General features: G+C 44.6%; 1 protein-coding gene across 3 annotated transcripts in view; it reads right to left on the bottom strand.

Annotated features, from left to right (window-relative positions):
• Positions 1-3,996: 3,996 nt before the first annotated feature.
• LOC146868420 (lysophosphatidic acid receptor 6-like) overlaps positions 3,997-17,571 on the bottom strand; it is a 162,695-nt gene continuing 149,120 nt past the window's right edge. For all 3 annotated transcript variants that reach the window (XM_085609982.1, XM_085609974.1, XM_085609978.1), the window contains one exon: positions 3,997-6,071. In XM_085609982.1, the coding sequence (XP_085466108.1) occupies positions 4,902-6,017 (1,116 nt within the window). In that variant the 5' untranslated portion in view covers positions 6,018-6,071 and the 3' untranslated portion in view covers positions 3,997-4,901. The remainder of the gene's footprint in view (positions 6,072-17,571) is intronic.

Below are 17,571 nucleotides of genomic sequence, written 5' to 3'. Positions count from 1 at the left end.
AGGAGTGGGAAGAAATTCTTTACCGGGTGCACCACACGTCGTACTCCTCCAGCCACACCGAGACAGCTTTTAAATGTGCTACTTACTGGTACTATACCCCTGATCGACTTTCCAAGTGGCAATCCCATTGCACAGGTCTCTGCTGGCGGGGGTGCGGGAATCCCAGGACACTTGTTCACTTACTCTGACATTGCCCCAAACTGACCCGGTACTGGGAACATATCTTGGATGACATTGACTCAGCTTTCAACACTTCCACACCCCGGCTTCCCGCATACATGCTCCTAGGCCTACCCAATGCGCTCACATTTCCCCTGCGCTCAACTAAGGGACGGCAGATGGCCTTGGCACTGAACGCTGCACACAGGGTGATATTGGCACGGTGGAAAACTGAAAAGTTCCTGACCACACACACTAGCTCCACCAACTGTAGAATATGTTAGAGATGGAGAGACTCTCCATGGTTGCGGTGGGGAAGGACAAGGATTATCCCAAAATCTGGGCACCCTTCGTATCTATTCTCTCTGCAAATTTTCGAGAATTGACCTGCCCGCAATATCTCCGCATCTTCAAATTGGTTCCAGATATCACTGCACCCACCACATAAGAAGAGGCCTTGTCAGTCTTTTTCCCTCTCTGTACGTGACGGCCCCATCCTTGCACTGTAATCCATGGGTAGTCGCGCATGCAACTTCTTACATCGAAACTCACCGAGGGGAAGGGGTGGGGGAGGGTGGGGTTCTTCGTGGGTTTTTCTTGGTTTTTGTTATTCTTCAGTTTCTTGTTAACATGGAGCACCTCTTGGAGCTTATGGACCATAGTGGGCCCCTTTCTCAAGGCTTAGACTCACCATATCCAGCATGTTCGCTTACCTGCCCCTGCCTTGCTTTGCAGTTCACATCTCTGCCTCATTCTTTCAGACGCGGACAGCCCGACTGGGTTGCAGGTGGCATGCTGTGTTAAATATGATGTTCCTGCACTGCCATTGGCTTGGATTCGCTATACTGTTATACCTATAACATACCATGCCGGCCCGCTGGGTTGTAGGCACTTAGCTGTTGTATCATTGCTGCTGTTCCTCAATAAAAATAGATTTAATACTAAAAGGATGATGCTCCCTGTTATCAATTTTTATTTATCTATGCTACCAGTGAAGCTTCCACAATTTTTTTTTAAAACCCTTAATGGTGATTTGGGTAAATTTCTTTGGAAAGATCGTAAAGCTTGTATCTCTCTAGCCTTCTTTTTTGCTCCTAAGGATCGGGAAGGTGTTAATTTTCCCAATTTTCAACAATATCATTCCTCCTTTTTAATTCGACAAGTGTTACCATATTTTTCCCCTTCAGAAGACATTCCCTCATCCGTTTGGCATAAATTGGAGGAATCCCTGATTCATCCTTTCCCTTTTTCCTCGTTAGTTAATTTTACCCATTCTCCTTGTTCTTTTAACTATTCGATCATTTCACAATTTATTTCAACCTTCCATCCGGTCAAGCGCAAATCCCATACTACATATTTCTAGATTCACCTCTTTGGCAAAATTAATTCATTGAATTATCTAATTGTACTATTTTCTGGAAACCTGGGCAGCTAAGGGGGTCCTCCTAGTTAAACACCTAACACATGGTTCGTTTTCACTTTCTCCCCAGGAAGTTCAATATAAGTTTGGCCTACCCGTTTCCTCACTCCTTAGGTATGACTCTTTATGATTGCTTTTAACTAATCAATTTTCTCTCCTCTCCAGATCTCCCCCTCTCCGCTTCAGATTCCGTTTTAGAACCTCTGTCCACCTCTCTTTCCCTTCAGGCCTCTCATATTTATAAATATCTTCATTTCTCTCCCCCTAACCGCCCCAAGAGTAAGGTTGAACTCTTATGGGAATCCAATTTGCAGCGTACCCTCTCTATTCACACATGGAACTCTATTTGGGCACGCATACACCACATTTCCTGCACTGCAAGCACCACTCAGACCCTTTATTATTTTTATCATTGGTTATTTTTAACACCCTTATCTCTTTCCAAGTATAGTTTAGATCTATGGCCGAACTCCGGGTCCTATAAAAACATCCCGGGCTCATTTATACATTCCTTTGTTCTTTGCCCCAGCATTACTTTGTTTTGGACCAAGCTGTGTGAATCAATCTCCTCCATTTGCTCTATTAATTTTTCTTTTGACATTTACTCCATATAATTGGGAAGTAATTCTGCATATTGGTTTGTATCTCACAGGGGGGGTATTTTTGTGGATTTGTTAATTGCTATTGCCTTTCAGGTAATTACATCTAATTGGAAGGATGCCACTTGGGTCTCTTTTCTGCTTGGTGGAACCTTCTTTGCTATCATCACAGACTGGACAGAGCTTCTGCTACCACATCTCAGCAGCTTCTTGGAAAGGAAGCCTTCTGGTCTCCACTCACCAATTATCTATCAGCGTCTGCATTGCGCAACAACGACAGTTCCTTCGTTTATCAGCCACCATGAGTATTTTGTTTCTTTTTTCTTAAATAGTTTGTATAAGTCAATGTATGGTTCATACTCTGTTTTTCAGGACATAAAATATAAAGAATGTTGCTTTCTTTTCTTTTCTTTCCTACCTTCTTTTCTCTTTTTCTAGCTTTCTCTTTATTCTGGAAAAAATAAAATGCTATTCTGTTTTAAGGTACAATCTTTCACTAATGCTTCTATCCTCTGGTTTTATTCATTTGACAATGGTAGTTATCGTAAGTTATCATTCCCTCTTATTATACATGTTGCTTGTTAGTTTTTGCCATTTCTCTATAAATTTCGCTGCAATGTTGTAACCATGTTTTTATTTGCTTCAATAAATCTCTTTAAACACAAAAAGATGAGAGGGAGGAGGGTGTGTGTGTGCAAGCGTGCGTGAGTGTATGTCTGTGGCATAAGAAAATATGCTCCCCAACCCAGTATTACAAAGGCAACAACAAAAAATGCCTATGTGTAGATGTTGTAGAGGTCAGATCCCAGCAACATCTGCACATACACTTAGATATGGGGCTAGGTTGAAGGCTTAAGAACTAGTACACATGAGACTGAGTCCTAGCTTTCAAACTTTGTGAATTATGTGATACTTGGCAAATTACTTGGGGATTTATACAATTTTGCTCACTTACGTATATTTCATTGCTCCAGAATAAGCATGCATGGGGGCATCCCTCTGAAGGTTCACAGAATTAGGAATGCTGCTTTATTGCACATATAAGGGATTTTCTCACACAGAAATGTAATCATTATGAAACGATTCAGTTTGGTCAAATCTGCTTTCATAGATGGGTGTGTGGACATTCTTGAGTGGTACTACATGATCAGGGGCTGCAAATTTGCTAGCTTTTTGATAGTTGCAAACCTTTTGCGGGTAGATTTTTACTCAATATCTGGTGTAAATGTGGTTTGGAAACAGCATATCATTATCAAAATATCGTATTACATATGTAGTGTATACTACATATTGTCTCCAAATACATTACCATTCTGGAGTTGATAATGATAATACAAAATGTACGCCCCATAGGATGACATTTTGGTAAGCGATATTAATGAAATTATACTTATGTAAGGAGATCTTTACATAGACACTATGTAGACATCAACTCTAAGTCGGTCTCAAACTAGAAATGGTGATGGAACACCCTAAGTATTGATGGATATGTGTTGAAAGAAGGCTCTTCACATTGAAAATATTTTCCCATTGGGATTTTGGTCACTCGGGCAACTAATCTCTGTATGCCTCCTGTCAGATCTGATTTTGCTTAAGATAGTAAACAGCTACAGCACCAGGCTGACATTTTGCCCAAGGTGCCACAATTGAAAATATAGAGGTGAAATCTATTAAAAAAGAGCCCCTGTCCTAATGCAACAATGCAAACCTAAATCTTGTAGAATGGTTGAGTGAACGCTGCTGTTCAAGAGAGAAATATTCTGAACTTATTCTGCATTTTAACGTGCTTAGGTGTAATTAAAAAATGGGTCCACTTGCTTATAAAAATATTGTTTTATTATAAGAAATACATGTGTACATTTATCGAACACCATGCAACTGTAATTACAAACATTAAATCATTTTGTATTTAAATTGAACCACAACAGTATTATTTGAAATGGTTCTTGCAATTACTCTCAACCTCCCAGACTAAATGAGTTTCTGTAGAACACAAGCTTAGGTTTACCAACCAAGTAACGAAATACCATGTATGTCTTAACGCCTGTTTTCTATAATCCAGTACGGACTAGGAAGCACCACATTTCATCCTTTATGAAAAGGAAAAGGCCTGGAACAATGCAACAGAGTAGACCAGTTAAAAGCTACTATTGAAATATCTCACTAGGTGTTTGCATTCGGATGCTGTAGACATATAGTAAAACGTAACTGACAACTAGGATCATGCCACTTCTCCATCACCTTTCATATTGCTCTGCTGTTTGCCCAGTTTGTAATATGCATTCATCTCCCTACGTTAAGGATCTCTTTGGTGAGAACACCACAGTGGCTGTAATCGTGATGGAATCATAACGGCTATTCGTGTGGACTTGTTATCATGCTGTAAACTGTGGCATGAGTTTAAATCATTAATTTTCACCTGTAGAGAGTAGTCTAAAATAGATCAATACTGGACTGCTTAAGAAGAGCGATGGATCTGTTAAAGGAAAAGATGCTCATTATTCTAGGAGAAGCTACCACAAATTATTGCTCCTCTTACAAATGTCAGATTTCCTTCATCACATAATATTTGGGTATATATATCAGCAGCATGTATTAGGCGATAGCATGAATAAGGCCATTTTAGAACACAGAAGAACATCACCAGTGACTAGAATCGGATAGAAGACTGTCAGACAGTGGTCTTCAAGTCGATAACCCATTGTCCTTAGATTGGCTCTCGATCAGTTCATCAGAGATTCTTCAATTTCCGGTGCCTCGCCATTCCCAGAGCCTGACGATGGCGCGTCTGTAACAGTAGTCCCTATTGTGATGGGTCCAAGCTGGGAGTCCCCGGACGCGGCTCCAGAACCGGTTTCTCCTGGTTGGAACCGGTGTCTCTGATTCCGCGTCCCTTTGGAACAAACGGTTCTGAGACATGGCAATAAATAGAATGATTCCTTAAAGAGGGAATAAAACTTGTCTGAAGCAAAGCAGTACAAAATGGGATCAAGACAACAATTGGTTCCTGATAACATCCAGGTTATGTAATAAGCAACTTCTACCCGCTCCAATAGTCCACAATGTGTTGGAAAAAACAGCTTAATTGTGACTCCTATTGTCCTTGTAATATGCACGGGAACATAACAAATGATAAATATAATTAAAGACACACTTATGGTTTGGATGGATTTTGATTTCATTACTTTGGTCACTGTATTCATTGGGTTCATTTTTAATATGAATCTGCCCAATAAGGTGTAACAAATGATGGTGATCCCAAAGGGAATAAAGAGTCCAGAAAATATGATGACCCAGTTCCACACAAAGTACAGCACAGCCATATCAGTTTGATGGAAGCTCAGACATTTAGTAGTATCTTGTATTTCTGTTGTTTTCAATATAATAAAAAATGGAAATCCTTGGAAAAGGAGGCATCCCCATACTACAAGGGAAACTTTCTTAATGAATGAGTTTCTGGTTAGGACTGATCTCTTCACATTGTGGACAACCGTGAAGTACCGGTGTAGGCTGATGAGAGTAAGAAAGTAGATACTTCCGTACATGTGAGTACTCAGGAGGAAAACTTTAAACTGGCAGAGGAATGTACCAAAGGTCCAGTCGTCAGTCAAGGAGTAGATGATGATAAGAGGTGCGGCCGGTGTTATGATGGCATCGGAGATGGCCAAGTTGAACTGGAGGATGGTGGTTGAGTTCCATTGCTTTATGCGAAACCAAAAAATCCACACACTGATGCAGTTCAGTATAAAACCACAGAAAAAAACAAAGCTCAGGAAAACTGGGATAAAAATGTGTATCTTCTGGGGCTGGCACTCTGTGTTATTGTCTGAAGCGTTCATTGCCAAAGCACCGATTGGATTCTGCTTGAATAAAATATAGCTTCTAAGGTAGACCTAAAAACAAAAAAATACACACAGTTTAAGACAAACTTTTTGCATAATTTGCATAACAAATAAAATGACAATAATCCAAAAAACAGTCACACGTTTGCGTGTTGTTATTGTTTAATTATTTTTACACTGTTAACCCCTTGCACGCGTGGCAAATTCCGCCGTGGTGGTGGGCGGGCGGGGCTGGGCGTGGCACCCAGGTACTCAGGACGGCTCCCGGCCGTCATAAATCACGGTGGGTGTGTGCTCACGACGGCCGGGAGCCGTCCGAACTCCCCCCACTAATTAATTCGCCCGCACAGGCGGGGAATTAGCCGCGTGTGGGCGGAGCAGCAACGGTCGGACGGCTCCCGGCCGTCATGAGCACACGACTACCGTGACTCATGACGGCCGGGAGCTGTCATGAGCATGGAAGTGGTTAACAACAGTTAAAATCTGAATCATCATCATCAGCACTGAAAATGCAGATTTGGGAGGAGCCTGGTTGGGTAGTCCAGGTCTCTACTCTGGTGATGGAAAAATCATTGTATTTATCTTCTAATTATGCTATTAATAGTGAATTTGACATCTTAAATGTAAAACGCAGATTAACATTGCAATGGAGAAAGTATGTGTCTACTAAATGCCGAAACAAATATGCTCAGTCCATTTGCCTCAGTAAAGATATCATTTACAACTCATAAATAAATTATAATGTGCAGGTCAGCACCAAGAGAGAACAGATTCTGATCGCGCATGCATTTGCCCTGAGCCAGGAAAAAGGAACCCAAAATTTACTGGATAACAAAGCGGACAGAGGAAGTGCCACTATTACTGAATTTGGATGGGCCTAACAGAGGAAGTATCTCACTATGTGGCCTAACAACGTTCACCTTCTTCCCTCCTTGGTGACTACCCACAAATAAGGAATCCCAAGCAGGAAATTGAACAGGATAACTGCTGAGTAGTCTTTAATCACTGGAAGTATCATGTTGTTGAGAGGAACAATCTGCCTTACAAGTCTTAAATTGGCTGGATGACCCCCTGATTAGAGGAGGACATGGATGAATGTATATATGCTGAATGATAACTATAAAAACTACAGAAGCAACCTGTAAACCTAGAGAGGACAGGGTACTCTAAATTTAGAACATGTATCCCTCTATGTATCATTTAACAAAATGTTTTTAGAATCAATTGTAGCTTGTCATACAAATCCAAAACACATGAATGGCAACAACCTGAGACCTACATTCTGTGTAACAATTCTTTATCGATGGATGTCATATAAGGCTCTACAATAAACAAGTATTAGTGCCCTGTGAATTAAATCGATCAAACAGTGCAAATAGGTGCATTGATAGAAACATTCAAGTGATCAAAGATCAGGCAACAGACAATTATTAGGTCAGTAACAGGGCTAATACATAAAATGTATAGTTTTGGTAACGGTTGGATCCATTATTGTATAGCCAAGGCTCCAAATTGACCAACTTATGAATTGGTTTGTCTATTTGCCCATTGTTGTTGACGACGTTTCAACCCAAGAGGTGATTAAGGGGTCACCATCATGACAAAACCATTATTTATGCAGAGCTAAAGGATAAATATATAGGCACTGTATTAATCCGCAACTACAATATATCACGGTGAAAGGGAGAACCCTTCAAGTGATTTGATGTGGCAATGATGAGTTTTGCGGCTTTGAATAGAGAGAGTAGGGCTCCTAGAGCTGCAGCTTATGCCTAAGGACCTCTGACCCATTACAAAAAATGGGGTAACCCACAAATCCAAAAGGGCCTGGGTACAATGTGATACATACAACAAAACTTTCCTAACGGGCACCTAGGATAAACTGAATAAACGAACGTATCCTGATTCAACATAGTCACGCCACTGAGCCCAGCCCTGGCTCCAGACTGTCAGTAGTGGGTAAATCAGCCCATTGTGTGAGGGCAGGACACAACCTATTCAGATGTATGTGTGAACCACCTCTCCCTCTCCCTACCCAGGTGATCAGTATGCAGATAAATGCAGCTGTATCACCTGTTACAACTAGCCCTTCCTGTGTTGTTGCTGTCTAAAGAGAATGTACAAAGTGTAGCTATCAGCCAGCACAGACATGTATTGAAGACAGGTTGCAAAGCACAAATAGTTATAAGCACATAGCAATGCCCACCTTCTAAAAGTGGCATTTCTTAAATAGCAATATGAAATTCAACTTCATCAGTAAGTAGGATTTATCACTACCATTCTAAACATACCAAACATGGCAACACTTCTCCTTTCTGATCAGGAATTAACACTTACAAGTATATAAGCAAATTACCAATGCTAGCCCAGTAATGGAGGGGTGGCCTCACAGTAGTGAAAAACAAAATGGGATGTTTGTCACTACAAGGACATGCAAAACATAAAAGTAGAAGTCCTATCTTTCACTTACATAGCACCATGACCATTGAGCTATCTAGGACTTACTTAGGGGTGACCTATGTGTAATAAAAGGAGAGTTTAAGGCTTGGCAAGTAGTTGTAAATGCCAAGTTGAAGTGACTGTAAACGGCGCACACAGGCCCTGCAGTGGCAGGCCTCAAACAGGTTTGAAAGTCTACCTCTGTGGGCGGCAAAGTCATTGCTACAGGCCCACTACTTGCAATTTACGGGCCCTGGGTATATGGTATACCACGTTACAAGGGACTTACAAATAAATCAAATATGATAAACAGGTGTAAAGCAATCATACCTTGTTTAAGGGAGAGAGCACATACACTTTAGCACTGGTTAGCAGTGGCAAAACGCCCAGAGTCCTAAAGTCAACAAAAAGATCAGTGAACTAGGAAGAGGAAGGCAAAATGTTTGGGGATAACCCCGCAGGAAGGGCCTTTTCCAATACAATGCAAGTAGCATCTTTGAAGCCTTATGCCCTCTCTGATTTGAAATTACTGATCTGAACACATCTCTCGTTGCAGGCCCTCTGCACTGAGCGTGGTGTTTTGGGGTGGCTCTCTACTAGTGTTGTTTGAAGCCAATGTGACTTTGTCCCTGCCTGGAAACATTCTGAGACTGACCCTTTCTCTATGCAATAGAAGTTCTTATTCTAAAGTCCCTACTCCTTCGCTTTATGCATATCAATTACTCTTTCTACAGCAGCACCATTCCATTTAGTCATTTGCTACACCACTTGATAAGTATTAACTGGCTTTGTTGGAGCAAGAAGTGGCTACAGTCTGATGCATAGTTGTGTTTGGGACGTCAAATGCCATAAGAAAGCAGAAGTGAAAGCAGACGAGCAGGGTCCTTTGGCAGTAGCAGAAAACATGTCAAATGCAATTAAGGAAGTAAACATAACCCCCCCTCAAAACCTCAGCCTGTTGGGCAACCATTCGTCAAACCTTTAAAATACTGCTGGGTCCAGCCTCGGTCTCCTTGGTACACATTGAATATAATCAGATGCTTGAAACTCTCTTTTGTATGGTGTCAGCACTCAGATAAAATGAGGCCCCGATGACATGAGTGCCAATTGTCTGACTTGCTTCTTTAGTATTGACGTATATGTGCACGTGCCATTGTTAACAAATTAATGGAGGGGGCTGGAGGCTTGGTCTGTAGGGTTGCATTGTCATTGGTTAGCTAGAGAGGTATGTAATCGTCAAGGCTTAGGAATGGAGCTTTCATCTCTTGCCTACTACTTCATTATCATTTATATTGGTAGCTCCCTACCCTAGCCCTGGAAGAAGCAAATGGTTTAGTAAAAACAGCACTTTGAGGCTGTCAATTCTTGTCATGGTCATGGCTAAGGGATTAATGTCAGTGCATGCTTGACCAATGGCAAAGTCCTCGTTTCCAAAGCGATTTAGTGATTAATTGCATGAAAGCAATTGTTGCCATGTTAAAAAAAGAAACGAGTACAGATGTGTGGGCGTGGTAAATGTCAGAAAAAGAACTGTGGGAGGGTGCAAATGGCAATAATCATTTATCGTGTGTGAAAGCGCAGTATGAAAACAAGACATTATAAACACTTACAAGCCGCTTGCGCCAGCAGTACGTTTTTTTCCCCTTTTAAAAGTGACGCATCGGCTGAGCAAGGGGCTTGTAAATAAGCCCCCAAGTGCACATTAGCTCAGTAAAAGAATTCAGATGCATTTGTATGGTTTTTCTTGTATTTTTTCACCTTATGAACTACCAGGATTTATTAATTTTGAAATTAGCAATCCAAAAACGAGCGTGTTTTAGCCAACTCGCTCAAAGAAAACTGGACAGAGGTTTGTTGTTCCTCTGTTTTCATTGAACAAATCCATTTATTTTGAGAGTTGCGATCTTTCTTAGCTTGACCTAAACAATATCAATGTACATGGAGAGTCCAGGACTGGAGTCCCAATGTCTGATATGCATGATAACTGCAAAGAGGCAAAGGATGTTATAGGCAGAGTGATCGCCTTAGACCTACCACTGTCCACAAACCCCTCTACGATGCGGACTATGGTTCTCTACAAACAACCTCTAGGTGTGGGGCTGCTCTATTACTGTCCTCAGACCTCCCTCATTACGTGTGGAACTTCCACTGACCACAGACCCCGCCCGTTCCACATCTCTGTCCTGATCAGCTTCCTGCAGTGCTATCCCAGCGATCAGGCACTTATCGCAGGCTCACAACGTGTCTATGTTCAAAGCTGCATCAGGCGCTCCAATACAGATTCTAAGACATCGGCAGAGCTTTCGCAATGCATCTCTATTTATTTACTTGCTTATTTATTTTCCGGAGTTTTATATAGCGTGAACTTGACGCGAAGGTTTCAGGTATCAGAGCGCTTTACATGACCACCAGTTGAGTTACATAAGGACACATTCATTTTGTTAGGCACGGGAAGATTAAGTGATTTGCCCAGAATCACAGTGTCGAAAGTGAGTGGTATAGTTGTTGGAGTGGGCGGAGTCAGGAGGGCACGGGAAGAGGAGGGGAGACGACAGGAAAGGGCAGATAGTGTAGGGACAGGGACCGAGTCAGAAGCATGGAATAAAGCTCATCATAAAATCATATTGAGTGTCTGTTATTCTTGGCCCTGGACACGACAACTGGCGACGAGGGTGGGATGCTGCAGATCAGCGCCCCTGAAGCATCAATGGAAGTGTCCCTGTCCCTACGGTGCAACCGAAGGAATGCGCGTTTGAATTAGAGCGCTGGTTCGCGCCGAATTGAGAGTCGCCCCGGAGCCGTGCAAGCTAACACGCGAGTGATGAGGCGAGAGCGGGAGCCCATCCCGACTCTGCTGGCTGCGCTGATGATCGAGCGGTGCCTGAGGTCGTACTGAAGCCTCGTGGAAGAGTTTGGCAGAAGGAGCGCCGTTGCGCGTTAAAACGAAACCTCACCCCCGATGCATGAGAAACGGCACGCGCGCGAAGGAAAACGTCGGGAGCCCACTCCGAGCCTTCCTTGCCAGGTGAAATACCCCGAATTGTGCGCGAAGCACGGCTAGTGTGCTGACACATGTAGAAGTGACTGCAGGAGTGCTGAGTGAAGCGTGGCGAGCCTGAAAAGAATTGCAGCAAAGACCTCGTGGGAGTGAGAGGCCCTGTGTAGCGGCCATCTTAGAGTCAGGCGGCTCCTGGAAGACATCCCTATGAAGTCCATGGGGCGGCCATCTTGAAGTCAGGCAAGAAACAAACAAGCATTGACGAACAAAAGAAAAAAAAACTTAAATTAATTAAACAAACACCAGTTCAGGCAAACAAGAAACAAACAAGCACGTGCACAGACAAGACGAAATCAGGAGTGTGCTGCCGAGATGTCGAACCATAATTCTCCGCAAAGAAATGAAGTCAAACCAATTATGACGGGAGTGTCGCATTTGCGCCCACCAGAAACGTTAGCGCTTACGACTGGAGGGAGCATGGGTCCCAGATGGCAGGAATGGCTCGAGGACTTTGAGGATTACATCAAGGGATCAAAAGTGACAGAGGATGAAGACAAAGTGATCGCGCTGCGCAACCTGGTGTCATGCCCCGGAGTCCTGCCTGCCCCGGAGTCCTTTCCTGACGAGGTTAGGGGCGTGCATAAAAGGAGCGTAAACGCTCCCGAACGCGCTTAGCGTTCTAGTTCTGGGCCCCATTTCCGTCCTCAGTCACTTGCCTGACTTCCGTTAGCTGATTGCTTCCTGTTTTCGTAGTGGGTACGCGGTGCCGGCGTTTCCTTCGTCGGAGCGCGTGTATTCTCCTTCGAGCCTGTTGATTGTTGGTGCCATCAGTAAAACTTTAGGTCTCCTTAGTAGCCACCATTCCCTCCAGCTCTCTTCCCCCTGCTAGTAGGAGACATCAGTTACACCAAACGCGGTAGCCGCGTTCGAATCTCCGCCCCTCGGGTGTTTCACCCGGAATCTCGGAGCCATCGAAGCCATCACCTTCCAAAACAGGGCTCCGTATCCCCGCCTGTTGTGACAAACAAAGAGGCAATTAATTCCTCGCCTCGCATCCATTCCCCTTTTTGTTTCGCTTCTTGATAGTTTTGATTTCTCCTTTGTTAGTCCTTCCTCGGCCCCGTCTACACTTGTGGGGTTCCTACTTTAAGTACTTATTTGTGAGAAGACGTGGGAAGACTTGTGTGAACCACTCGGTGATAACGGATTGCAGCTTCTGAATCACGGTAACGGCGCTTTTGCGCTGCCTTTTGTTTCTACTTTAATGACAGCCCCGATTTATGTGTGAGAAAGGACAAAGAACTGTGTGAAGATTACTTGTGATTCACTGACCTATATGCTTTACCTCTACATTAGGTGTAATCCATCCACTGGTAGCTGAGGTAATCCTAACACGTTTCCTGTTTCATCATATCATAGTGGGGGTAAGTGGGGAATCTTACACATACATGAGTCATAGTGGTGAAAGCAACGTCAGCCTTAATACAGGTCTTTCTTTTGTGCAGGATCCTCTTTAAGGGTGTTCTACGCATGTACTGGTCATCTGGAATAGACAGCAGGATACAGTAGTGTTCTTACCGGCTTAGCAGTAGAATGGTATGTGAGACAAGGGGTTGGAATTAAGACATTGGAGAAGTCTCATGCTTGCAATACTGCATTAACCTTTCTTTCTCTGCAGTAATATTCAGCCTCACCTGCACCAGACGTGGAGCTCTTGGTCTTCCTGAGGTTTTCCCGCCTTCCCTTGTTTTGTTTCCCTGTTTTCCCCGGGTGTATCCTCCGTTTCTCTAGAGTTTGATAGAGTCGGGGGGTCGCCGGGGAAGGCTGTGGTATTCTCTCCGGATTCCTGGCGCTCCTGCGGAACCTACTGGTATTCCTTACACCTGGTGGGTAAAGAAATTAGCAAGCTAATCAAAGAACTGCCAAGGGCAGACACAGGAACATATGATAAAGTGAGAGATGCTCTATACAAGAACTTTCTACATAAAAGAAATGTGGACTATGAACGATATGCTTTCCACCAAGCCCGTCAAGGGAAAGAGGAAGTGATGAGCACCTTCATAACGAGACTACGTCGATTGTCCAGGTATTGTGAATTTGATGCGTTCTCAACGGATGATGCCATCAGATCACAAATAATTGATGGCTGTCAGTCCGAGACACTGAGAAGGAGACTATTAAGGAAGAGTCACAACCTGGAGGAGATAGAGGAAATGACCCGAGTCTATGAACAAGCCGAGGAGCAAGCTAAGAGCATGGAGACCGGGCACCCGGAGAGACGAGAGCAAGTATGTCGAGTCAAGACAGTCGTAGTCGCAGATATTCGAAGGAGCGACGGCACCCATCCCGACCATTCTCTCGCCAGCAACACACGGAGCGCAGGAGGCATGAGTCAAGCAGAAGAGACAAGAAACAAGACAGGGGACGGAAATGCTATCGGTGCGGGTATGACTTCCCGCACAGAAAGGCCTGTCCAGCCATGGGTCAGCAATGTCGAAAATGTGGACGAACAAATCATTTTGAAGCAATGTGTGGAGAATATCGCAGGGAAAGAAAGAACGAAGAAACGAGGCCAACTCGCTCTGACACCAGACGACACCATGTGAAAGCCGTACAAGATCGTCCGAAATCGTCCTCTAGCTCTTCACATTCTAGCAGAGATTCAAGGAGGTCTCAATGGGTGAGGAGGTCGCCGTCCAGGGACTCTCGATCAGGGTCCTGTGAATCAGAATACACCATTGAATACGCCAGTATGGTCGCCGATCCGGACCAACTCAAAAAATACCCGAGACTGAACATAAAAGTAGGAAATCACGCCACGCAGTTTGTTCTGGACAGTGGAGCATCACTGAATTACATCCCGGTAACGGAATACAAAAAAATGAAGCCACCGCCACCTCTGTGCCCCGCGTATGTCAGGATATTTACCTGGATGTCAAAGAAGCCACTTCCCTGTCTAGGGAAGTTTGCAACCACTCTCAGCCACCAGAATATGTCTGTGTCAGCATTCATACATGTAATCAATGGCCCGGAAGCTGATTGTCTTCTCAGCTTACCAACTGCGGAGCGACTTCGTTTGGTTGAGATTCTATACCGGGTCAGTAGTGACCACGACATTTTAAATAAATTCCCCAAGCTGTTCACCGGGCTGGGAAAGATGAACAAATGTCAAGTTCAACTTCATATTAACGATCAGAAAAGACCTGTAGCACAACATCCCAGGCGAGTGCCTTTCCACCTTCAGCAAGCGGTGGAGGATGAACTTCAAGAACTATTAGCATCCGACATCATTGAGCGGACCGACGGCCCCACCCCGTGGGTGTCACCTGTAGTCATTGTGCCAAAGAAAGGCACCTCTGGGAAGGTGCGGCTATGTGTTGACATGCGGCTTCCTAACACTGCGATTGAAAGGGAACGTCATCCCGGGCCTCACTTGAGTGACATGATCTCTGCATTAAATGGTGCGCGGGTATTCTCGAAACTAGACTTAAACAAGGGATACCATCAGTTGGAGTTGCATGAAAAATCGAGGTATATAACAACATTTGCAACTCACCTGGGTTTGTTTCGATACAAGCGGTTGAGTTTTGGCATTTCCTCGGCTGCGGAGATCTTTCAAGAGGCCATACGTCAGACCATACAACACATACCCAACACACTGAACTATAGCGATGATATTCTTGTGTATGGGTCAAATGTTCAAGAACATGATAAGGCCCTCGATCGGGTATGTCATGCCCTCCTGGAAGCTAATCTAACTCTAAACAAAGATAAGTGCGAATTCCATCAATCCACTCTCAAATTCTTTGGACATGTGTTCTCCGGAGCGGAAATGAAGCCTGACCCTGAAAAAGTGATGGCCCTAAACGACACCAAGAGTCCCCAAAATGTCAGTGACATTCGTTCATTTCTGGGTATGGCCAGTTATTGTGCCAGATACATCAAGGACTATGCCACAATTAGCCATCCCCTCAGAACTCTCACAAAGCAAGGACAACCTTTTGACTGGACCCCTCAGTGTGAGCGGGCACTCCAAGACATCAAACGTGCTGTTGAGTCGGCCGACAATTTAGCATATTTCAACCCCAAACGGAAGACAGAAATAACTGTAGATGCTAGCCCGGTGGGCCTGGGTGCAATGTTGGCTCAGTACGATAATGACGGTGATCAGCGTCACATTGTAGCGTATGCGAGTCGCAGCTTGTCAGACACCGAGAAGGCTTATTCTCAACCAGAGAAAGAGAGTCTGGCGGTTGTCTGGGCCTGCGAACATTTCCATGTCTTCATCTATGGCAAGCATTTTACAATGGTGACTGATCATCAGGCGCTTGTCACCATATTCGGAAATCCCAGGTCGAAGATGCCACCTCGGATTGAGCGATGGGGTTTGCGGTTACAGGAATATACTTACACGATACTGCACAAGCCGGGAAAATCAGCAAATCCGGCTGACTACATGTCACGCCACCCGCAATCAGCGACGGCGTCACGAGTGTCAATGGCTGAGGAATATATCCACTTTGTTGAGGGCCACCCTCAATCACCAGCGGTTCCCCTGGACGCCATTCAAGAGGCCACTGCGCAGGATGTAATTCTGCAGAAAGTACTCCGCCGACTGCAGACCAATAGGTGGAGACACGACAGTGAGGAGGAAGGGAAGGATCCCGCAATTAGACAAGAACTGCAAGCTTTCCGACATGTGAGTGAGGAGCTCTCTGTCACCTCGGAAGGTCTTCTGCTGAGGGACCAAAGGATTGTCATTCCGACGCAACTACGGCAGGGCATCATTAATCTCGCTCATGAAGGTTATCGAGGAGTGGTTGCAACTAAGAGAGCTCTTAGAGAGCGAGTGTGGTTCCCACTGTTGGATCAGATAGTGGAACTCACCCTCAAAGACTGTCCCCAATGCCAACTCGTCAGTCAAGGAGTTCCCCCAGCTCCTTTGCAAATGACAAAACTGCCCAGTGGCGTGTGGCAAGAACTTGCCATGGACTTTTACAGACCTCTTCAATCAGGAAAGTACGTCCTGGCAATTATGGACGAATATTCAAGGTTTCCAATAGCCCAATTCGTATCGTCCACCAGTGCATCAAGCACCATTGCGGTGTTGGATGAAGTGTTTGCGGCGTGGGGTATTCCCACAGAACTCAAGACAGACAATGGCCCTCCTTTTAATGGACATGAGTTTGGTGAATTTGCGAGACATCTGAATTTCACGCATCGTAAAGTCACGCCCCTATGGCCGCAGGCCAATGGTACCATTGAAAGATTCATGGCCACTCTAAAGAAGACATTTCAACAAGCGACAGTCGAGAAAAAGGATCTTCAAGTGGCTCTCAATGAAGTCCCAAGGGCTTATAGAACAACCCCGCATGCCACCACAGGAAAATGCCCTGCCACCTTAATGCTAGGTCGACCAATCAGGACCCGGATACCTACCTGGGAAGGCGCTCTGAGAGCGGTCTCACCTGCTCGTATTCATCAAGAGGTCATGTCAGCTGACCGTAGTGGAAAGGACAAAATGAAATCATATGCGGACGCCCGAAGGAGAGCGAGATCACCATCCATACATGAAGGGGACTGTGTCATAGTCAAACAGTAACAGCAAAGGAAAACGGACTGTAAGTTCAGAGCCGAGCCTCTGACGATCACTCAGAAGAAGGGTAACATGGTGACCGCAGAGTCTGACAGCCGGAGAGTTACCAGAAACGTATCACATTTTCAGAAATGCATTCCAATCATGAGAGAGTCGCTCCAGAAGATGGTGGGGCACCAAGGGAGAGAAGGAAGAGAACAACCTGCAGTGGCTGTCGAGGGTCAGTGTCCTGATACTCACGGAGAACTTGAGTTGGAAGCAGGAACAATGTCACTCCGACCGCGACGGGACATCCGCAGGCCGAAACGACTAATTGAAGAACTATAAACAAGTCAGTCATTTCATTTTGTTAAAAAAGGGGAAGATGTCGAAAGTGAGTGGTATAGTTGTTGGAGTGGGCGGAGTCAGGAGGGCACGGGAAGAGGAGGGGAGACGACAGGAAAGGGCAGATAGTGTAGGGACAGGGACCGAGTCAGAAGCATGGAATAAAGCTCATCATAAAATCATATTGAGTGTCT

The sequence above is a fragment of the Triturus cristatus genome, chromosome 1_2 (assembly GCF_964204655.1).
Source record: "Triturus cristatus chromosome 1_2, aTriCri1.1, whole genome shotgun sequence".
NCBI lineage: Eukaryota > Metazoa > Chordata > Amphibia > Caudata > Salamandridae > Triturus > Triturus cristatus.
Note: the sequence above shows the minus strand (reverse complement) of the source record. Positions and strands in the feature narration are given on the sequence as shown.